This window comes from Oncorhynchus kisutch, linkage group LG10 (genome assembly GCF_002021735.2).
Source record: "Oncorhynchus kisutch isolate 150728-3 linkage group LG10, Okis_V2, whole genome shotgun sequence".
In the NCBI taxonomy this organism is placed as follows: Eukaryota; Metazoa; Chordata; class Actinopteri; order Salmoniformes; family Salmonidae; genus Oncorhynchus; species Oncorhynchus kisutch.
The window spans coordinates 26,702,929-26,712,171 of NC_034183.2; the positions used below are offsets into that span (position 1 = coordinate 26,702,929).

The 9,243-nt window shown below is 39.7% G+C and overlaps 1 protein-coding gene and 1 pseudogene across 1 annotated transcript; one reads left to right on the forward strand and one right to left on the reverse strand.

The window, feature by feature from the left end:
* Window positions 1-1,917: 1,917 nt before the first annotated feature.
* On the reverse strand, window positions 1,918-2,878 carry LOC109897500 (dolichyl-diphosphooligosaccharide--protein glycosyltransferase subunit DAD1). Its single transcript, XM_020491997.1, has 3 exons — window positions 2,556-2,878; window positions 2,248-2,408; window positions 1,918-2,142 (listed from the first exon to the last, which is right to left on the reverse strand). Exons 1-2 carry the CDS (start codon window positions 2,764-2,766, stop codon window positions 2,278-2,280), a joined length of 342 nt encoding a protein of 113 aa, XP_020347586.1. The 5' UTR covers window positions 2,767-2,878; the 3' UTR covers window positions 1,918-2,142; window positions 2,248-2,277.
* Window positions 2,879-3,938: 1,060 nt separating this feature from the next.
* On the forward strand, window positions 3,939-8,723 carry LOC109898793 ((Lyso)-N-acylphosphatidylethanolamine lipase-like; annotated as a pseudogene).
* The last annotated feature ends 520 nt before the right edge of the window (window positions 8,724-9,243 follow it).

Below are 9,243 nucleotides of genomic sequence, written 5' to 3' on the forward strand. Positions count from 1 at the left end.
AAATACTTTCCTATTTTACTGCCAAGTGCTGTGCCTACATGAAAGTGAATCCTACTGCCCTACGTTTGTCATAGAACGAAAAGGCCCGTCGAATGATTTAACTACAGACCAATGTACGAAGAACATACTTATAGGGGGTATTTTATTACATTATATATACACTGAACAAAAACATAAACGCAACATGTAAAGTGTTGGTCCCATGTATCTTGAGCTGAAATGAAATATCCCAGAAATGTTCCATATGCACAAAAATCTTATTTTTTCTCAAATGTTGTGCACACATTTGTTTACATCCCTGTTAGTGAGCATGTTTCCTTCGCCAAGATAATCCATCCACCTGACAGGTGTGGTATTTCAAGAAGCTGATTAAACAGCATGATCATTACACAGGAGCACCTTGTGCGGGGGACAATAAAAGGCCACTCTGAAATTTGCAGTTTTGTCACACAACACACTGCAACAGGTGTCTTAAGTTTTGAGGGAGCGTGCAATTGGCATGCTGACTGCAGAAATGTTCAACAGAGCTATTGCCAGAGAATGTAATGTTTATTTGTCTACCATAACGTAATTTTAGAGAATTTGTCAATACGTCCAACCAGCCTCACAACCGCAGACCACATATATGCAGTCATGTGAGATAACGGTTTGCTGATGTCGACGTTGTGAACAGTGTGCCCCATGGTGGTGGACGGGTTAGGGTATGGGCAGGTATAAGCTACGGACAGCAAACACAATTGCCTTTTATAAATGGCAATTTGAACGCACAGAGATACCGTGATGAGATACTGAGGACCATTGTCATGCCATTCATCCGCCGCCATCACCTCATGTTTCAGCATGATAATGCACGGCCCCATGTCACAAGGATATGTACACAATTGCTGGAAGCTGAAAATGTCCCAGTTCTTCTATAGCTTGCATACTCACCTCACGTCACCCATTGAGCATTGTTTGGAATGCACTGGATCGACATGTACGACAGTGTTCCAGTTCCCACCAATATCCAGCAAGAGTGGGACAACATTCCACAGACCAAAATCAACAGCCTGATCAACTCTATGCAAAGGAGATGTGTCGCACTGCATAATGCAAATGGTGTTCACACCAGATACTGACCGTTTTTCTGTTCCACCTACCCCACATTTTCCAGGAATCATCTTATCGTGTTACTGAATGTATCCAGAGTATTTTCAGATTTTGTAATCAACAAATGTGGCGTAAACTACAGTAGAATGCATGTAAAATCAACAGTGTAAGGTTTGGATTCAGTGTACACACCTTTGGTCTAATCATTTTCCCATAATCTCCAAACTGTGCCTTATCAATCGCTACCATGGTTATGCAAATGCTTTTCATACTTATTCAGTAAGAACCATTTCAATTTAGCCTTATACATATAGGCCAATTCCCATATAAAGAGTTAATATGTATTTTTAACACTATAATTTGTTTGTGAGCATGATAGCTGTACTTTTTAATTGACGCAGCTTGTTTGCCATCAGCCAATCGGCATATCTCAACAAGTTCAAAACACGTGAATGCATCCAACTTGTATTTACGACTTCACAACTGATAATTACCACCTTCCCACTTGGTTATGAGCACAGCACAAGGTCAACTTTGGATAGATAGTTGATATCCCATTGGGCTGTGCACAATAACCTGGGGACAAGTTTACAGAGGAAAAAAAGCATCCTTGAATTTAGTGTATGCCTCTGCCTTTAATATTTGAAAACTACACGTCTAAAGATGATCATTAGGTCACAGCTATTACCCTACAATGCAAGTAGCTTTATTAGAATAAGTCCAAAATGTGGAGTCTTCTCCAGTGCTAGCAATGGAATGATCTAAGTCTCCTAAGAAAATCATTGCCAATACTGGCAAGGAAATACATTTAATTAAATCACAACTCAGTAGCTTTTCAACAGAATTCTGTTTCATTTATTTCAATCGGATTGCAACAATCATACAAACAGTACAAAATAATTATTTCAGAAACACAAATTACAGGAATTTGTAGAACATATAGGCCATTACTGTCATTATTACGCTGTCCCTGCACTTCCAGCCAGGGTAAATCTAATTGTATGAATGTTGTCTTGAGGTGACAGGTGCATTTTGGTCATGTCAGTTGTTCATCTGTGAAATTAAATAAACATGAATCGTGTTAGTAACATGCTGACAAATAACAATGGATAAAACATTGAGGGAGGGTGTGTGTGTGTGTGTATATACTGTTCACACCTGTTCTGAGGATCTAAATCATTGGTTTTCTCAACCAATGAAATTAATGACCACAAGGTGCAAGACAGTGTGGGCTAATAAGAAATCTGCAAAGGCCCTCTCCTGGGAGATGGACAGGAAGTCTCCTTTGTTATCTGGATTAATCTGGATACGAAGGCAGACTGTAGGCAGGGAGGGACCAAAGAGAAGATCGATTATTCAGCAATAATGGTGGCTACCATTGATTATCTTCATATTTCAGTGACGTATAATACTGCTGAATGTCACAAGATTATGCAAATAAATTGACCGTGAAGTGTGTCAATTACCTCCCAGGATGAAGGCGCCAACACATGATATGAATCCGGCCAAGAAGCTGTTGAATGGGAAGGTGCCAACCAGCAAACAGTACAGAAACTGCAATGCACCGGTTAGCAAGATGTAGAAAAGGTACGCGTCGACCACTTTCAATTTATTCGATGTTTTGGTCGTGTATTCTTCCAGGAATCGAGAAATAACTGAAATTACCGAGTTGGACATGTTTTCTTATGAACAAAAGGTACAGAGAGAATCAAACTGTTTGTCAAATACGCTTCCGTCAGACGTAGCGCAAAAATGACGTGTCAATAAAACTGGTGTAACAATAACAACATTCCCTCTTGAACATATAATCCACTGTACAGTAGTTCCATGTTAATAAACAACGACCATCTGTCGACTTTGATTCTACGTGGTATGACTATGTCCCTGTATGACTTTAGTTTGCGATGAACGATATTGAACCAATGTAAATGAGTGGAATTAAGAAAAGTGAGCACTTTGGTTTGATAACCGTTGTGCATGGGAGACACTAAGGATTATTTCCTTTTTATGAATTTATCAATTCTAGTTGTAATTTGATTGATTTATTCTGGCGATCATAAAGTGTGTAAATATAACAATAAATGTTTCCTGAAAGTTCGTATATCTCTTAAGATATAGGACAGACACTTCGGAACAAACGTCCTTTAGATACTTTTTTGGAGTGTGCAGAGCTGTCATTAAAGGCAAAGGGGGACTACTTTGAAGAATCTCAAATATAAAATATATATTTAGATTTGTTTAAAACATTTTTGGTTACTACATGATTCCCTATGTGTTATTTCATAGTTTTGATGTCTTCACTATTATTCTACAATGTAGAAAATAAAGAAAAACCCTGGATGGGTAGATGTGTCCAAACTTTTGACTGATACTGTATATATTTATTTTAATTTAATGGATCTTAAAAATCAAATAGCAAATGATCCTTGATATGACCTTCTTAAAGCAATTCTATATAGCTTAGTAGAGCGTTTTCAGATCAAGCATTAATTGCCGCTTAGACTGTTCAGTGCTGAAAATAAGGGTTAATACATGTTCAAAATAAATAATGTTTCCTGATCTTTCTTATGTCTCTCACATATAAGACAGACAATTCCAAACAAACTTCCTTTTAAATCTTTTGCAGACTACCTGTTCCATGTAGTGAATTTGTTATACAATGCTTTTGTATGGGTTAATAGCAGTAAGGCCCAAAATCATTTTCCTAATTGGATATAAAAAAATGTATACTCTTAAAATAATTAAAACTCAAATAGCTAAATGTTTCTTGGTATGACCTTCTTAAAACAATTCCATATAGCTTAGTACCTATAACAATACCGAACCAAAGTAAGTTTGTGGAAATAATCATGAATAGTGAGCACTTTGGTTTGATAACAGTTTTGCATAATAGACATTTAATAAGGATTTTGTTTTTGAAGTGTGTGCCCTCTCTGTAAGTCAGTATCTGGCTGGGAGTGGTGGCCCTCATGGTGCCCCACGTCCATATCCGTTCTGAAGAGCACAGAAGCCAAGATCCTTGACAGTTAGTCCCCTTATCTAATATGTCTGAAAGTATTTCACAGGTACCCACCAGTCCTGACTTGACTACTTGATTATGTCACATTGTATCGCCCGCACTTTTTGTTGTCAAACCTCCATGCTTCTCCTTTTCCGAGACTCAAAATGATGTGTGGGCTCGTTTTGTGTCCCTGCCCAATCAGGATTTGGACCCTAACTGTCACCAACAGGAACCAGCTAAATGCTCCCAAGCCTGGTACTGTCTCTCCCCTTCTATAGTGTTTTTGTCAGTCAGTACCAAATACTCACTTTTCCAGTGGAGTGGACATACCTTTTGTACTACATTGAGTCCGCCTACCATTTCCCTTTTCCTCCTCTATTCCAGTTGCACAGACACCTCTTAGGATGGTCCATGATATGGATTTGGGGGAGGGGTAGGGTTTTGGATACTTAACCTAGACCCTTCTGTCGCTCTCAACCACTCTTTGTGTTTGACTTGCTGGATTTCGGACATAGCTCCAGACCCCAATTCCCCATGGACTCAGCTCTGGCTGAGGAGCAGTCAGTCAGCACTGGAGGCGGGCCCTTGACCTGGATCGCATGCTCCTATTGGGTCACTGTCTGGACTGCTACTTGGCAGCATCTTATGCCATTCAATACCCTGAGAGGTCAGAGGAGAAGTTTACATTGACACACTCTTTAGAGGCTAATCTTTGGCTTTATGATGAAAAGCATATGAACTTGGAGTAACATGGCTCTTTCTTCCTTTCCCTATCCAAGTCAGTCACCTGATTCTGGTTGACCGCTGGGGCTTCCAGCCCATGCCTGTATATACAACCTCAGCCTTTTCCACTCTTTTCAACCCACTGGCATTGATCTGAGCCGCTGGACCTTCGGGTGAGGGGGGACTGGTTGTCTGAGTGGCATGGCTTGTGGTTCAGGGATTAAAGATAATATAGATAATATATTATAATATAATATATAATATAACTCTTTCTTTTGATATTTTGTCTCCTTTTTTCCCTAATCTTTACGACCCCATCTTTATTTCCCAGGTCAAAAATGTGTTAACAGATTTGGTCCGGATTTCAATGGGAGGTTTCAGGGCCTACTTGATAAAGACACTATAGACAGATTGGCTGACATTGTCATGAAAATGATGCGCTCACATTGATGTGGCCGGAAGGTGTCCTTAATGATATTGAACAGTCCTATATCTAGCAACAATAACAAGAAGCTGCCTTGTGGGTAATTGTAAGTGGCTAATTTCAGCTCGTTGTATCTTGTTATTGATACCATGTCTTGTTTTGGCTGATGTCATGTCTATGCTAATATAGCAAAATTTCACTAGCTAGCTAATCAATATCACCATTCACTAGCTAGCTAAGGATGTATTTGAGAGACAAGTGCTCATTGTGCAAATTTATTTATCTTTTCAATAAACATTTTCAGACAAAATATAGTCTGGTGTTTAACCTTCCCATGTCACCACGCTCCGCTGCGGACAACTGGTTTCCAGTCGAAGCTCACATCAACTACAAGACTATGGTACTTGCCTATGGAGCAGAAATAGGAACTGCCCTTCCCTCCCTTCAGGCTATGCTCAAACCTTACAACCCAACCTGAGCATTCCGTTCTGTCACTGCTCGTCTGTTGGCCCTCCTACCCCTACAGCAGTTCCCACTCAGCACAGTCCAAGCTTTTCTCTGTCCCCCAGAAGCTAGGACAGCAGAGCCCCTGCCCATCTTCCTGAAAACATCTGAAACCCTACCTCTTCAATGAATATCTTAAATAATCCCATAGCACCCCTCCTCACAGACCTTCCTGGTCAAATGTAGCGTAAAGTCACCTATCACCCATAGTGCTAGGAGAAAAATTTGTAAATAAGAAATCATAACCAAGCCAATACTTAATTTTTGATTTTTTTAACCTTTTATTTTAACAGGGAATAATGTGTGTGTGTGTGTGTGTCCATTCAATACTTTAAATTGCATTAAAACTAATAGCAGGTTTACCCATCTCGGTGGAGACCCTAGGAACCTGAAGAGTTAACCAATCCTGTGAACGGGTTAGGTGACTCGGGTGTCTATACTTCAACAGAAAAGTTAGATAATATGGAAGTTTATGAAGTAGGGCCTTGTAACCAAAAAAGGGAGTAATGTAGAGATGTACGGGTCTTTAGCCAAGTCCAGCCAACCTTCTGATACAGGATGCAGTAATGAGTATCAAAACTGTTGCCTGTAACAAAACAAAGGGCACTATGGTAGATGGCATATAAAGGTTTAAGAGTAGTAGCAGCTGCACTTTGATAAATAATATCACCATAATCAAGAACGGGGAAAAAAGGTTGACTGAATAATCTGCTTGCTACTGTTTAGTGAAAGGCACAATCTGTTTCTGTAGAAAAAGACAACTTTAAATCTTAGCTTTTTAACCAGCTCATCTGTTTAAAAAAAAAGTCAAATCCATATCAATCCAAGTGCCTAAGTATTTTTATGCATGAACACATTCAAACCATCTAATGAGTAAACATGTAGTTCATCTGAAACATTCATGCGAGAGTTTAAAAACAACATGTATTTTGTTTTAAATTAGCAAGGGATTCCGGCATAGCTATACAATCTGACTGGAGTTTTGACACAGCCAGAACAACAGTTGGGGCAATAGCATACATAATAGTACCATCCACATATAGATTAAATTGACAGTTTTTAACAGATTGACCAATGGTGTTTATATAAATAATGAAGAGAACAGGTCCCAAAATGTACCCCTGTGGTGCATCTTTATGTACAGTACTTCAAGAAATGAACTTAACCCCGCCAATCACAATGGCCTGAGTTCTGTCACTAACATAATCATGAATCCATGAACAGGCATCAGAGCTCAGGCCTATCGAGGACAACTTATTCAATAAAATAGCATGATCAACAGTATGAAAAACTTTTGACAGGTCCACAAACAGCACATTTCATTATAGAGTCTAAAGTATTGACAAGACCATTAACAACTAAAATGGTTGCTGTAATAGTGTTATGCCTAGGCCTAAACCCTTATTGGTTTACATTCAAAATACATTTCTCATGTAAAAAAGAGCTAAGTTGTACATTTACCAAGCGTTCAAGAATCTTAGCTAGACAGGAAGCCTTGAAATGGGCCAATAATTATTAAGATCACTACTAACCCGGCCTTTATGGAGTGGCAGCACTGATTTCCATACTTTTTAAGTATTTCCTGAAGCAATGTTTAAAAATGTGGGTTATGTAGTGGAAAATCGGTTAAAAAATGACACGTCCAAGAACTTTGAATTCAATGATAGACTTTTAATACACCCGTATCATAAGCCGGAGAGCCCCGCGGGACCCACGGGACCCCACCCCTTTTCCAGAGCCCTGGCTCCAGTATTTATCCACATATTACATATAAGCCCATCCCATATGTGAATTACGTTACATTTCAATCCGTGCATCCTGCTTGTTCAGCCCAGTAACGCCCACATCTGCTTTCGGCCAGATTATATGATGTCAAGACCCTTCCTTTGACCTAAAGATAATATACATCCCCCTTCCTGTGGCCTGTGCTCAGACCCTGTAATTCACCCTGTGTCCCTATTGTATGTGTCTTTCATCTCTTTTAGCTTTAGGGTTCCCAGCTGTTCTGGTCACCTTCTTTTCATATGGTTGTCTAAGATCAAACAGACTTGTGTCCCCTGTGATGTGATTGATGCCTGCAATCCATCAGTTGGTCATTTGACTGACCCCGTCCTTAGACAACCTCATTGATCCTTGTATGCCCAGCTGGTCTTAAGCGTCTATGTGTCTGCATTTTTAGTGTCCCCTATGGGGACACTACAGACAATGCACACAACAGACAATGCACTTTACCAGAACAGGAAATGAACCCATATGTGTACCTTTCTCTTGTGTTACCAAATCATGTATATAATCTCTCCCACAACCAATTTCTCCCACAGTTACTGAGCCAACAATGATGGGAGCTGCACACTTCAGCCGACCAGGATCCAATTGTTCGGCCCCTATGGATTTCTTATTGTCTATTGCTAGCAAAGCATTCAGGACTTGTTTTTCTGTAAATAGCCTAAAATAATAATTTCTCTGATCCTTCAACAAGTTTCCGCTATCAGCATCCAGCCCAACATCATTTGGTCTATCCCTATTAGAAATAGCACAAGGAATATAAATTGGAATTACTTTTCCAAGGTTACCCCCATAAGGCCTGAGGCTGCAGGCAACTCTGAGTAACCAATGATGGAATGTTATAAACTGACTTACGTGGGCTTTGGTTGCTATCGTGCAACAGCGCAAGCCCTCTACTTGATTTGAAAACTGAGGGGGTATTCAAGTTAATGGAATTCACATTTGACCTAAAGCACTGGGTGAGCAGACCACAGTGTGCTTCTCTTTTGAGCTCACAATAGCAGACCTAAGAGTGGGGTTCAAAAGAATGTGTACAAGATTACAAATGGCAACACCCCTGAAATCCCAAAGTGTGAAATGGAGCTGATCCTCAGTCCCTCACTCCTCCCCCCTTCTCTTTCCCTGTCTCAGGTGGTCGAGGGAGCTGCTCATCAGGTCTGTGTTGATCAGCCTGAGGAGTTCAACAGAGTTGTGTAGACCATCTGTGATAATGTAGACTGAGAATGAGTGATTGTGTGTGTGTGACTAATTTAACAATGCTGCTTAATTTTATTTATATAATACAGCCTACTGTGTGAGTTTTGTTGGCAGAGGCTGATTAGCTCAGTGCCAACCACTATAGGCTTTTTAAAAAGTGTTCCTTTTCAAGGTCATGACATGTCATGACTGACAATAAGGTACCATTATAGTATCTTGACTTTATTATGAAGGGGTTGACTTATGACTGCCAATATCACGTGTTGTAATGAACTATTGAATAGGAAAATGGCCAAATAAATGTAGAAAGATGTGATTTGTACATTACAGTTTATGTATGTGTATGAGGGAGTGTGTTCATAATTGTGCATGATGTCAAACTGAACACTTACATCATTAAAATATCAACTCTTTCATAACATGTACTTGGGTAAACCTGTTGCTGTCACTCTACCAATTCTCTCTCTCTCTTTCTCTCTCTCTCTCTCTCTCTCTCTCTCTCTCTCTCTCTCTCTCTCTC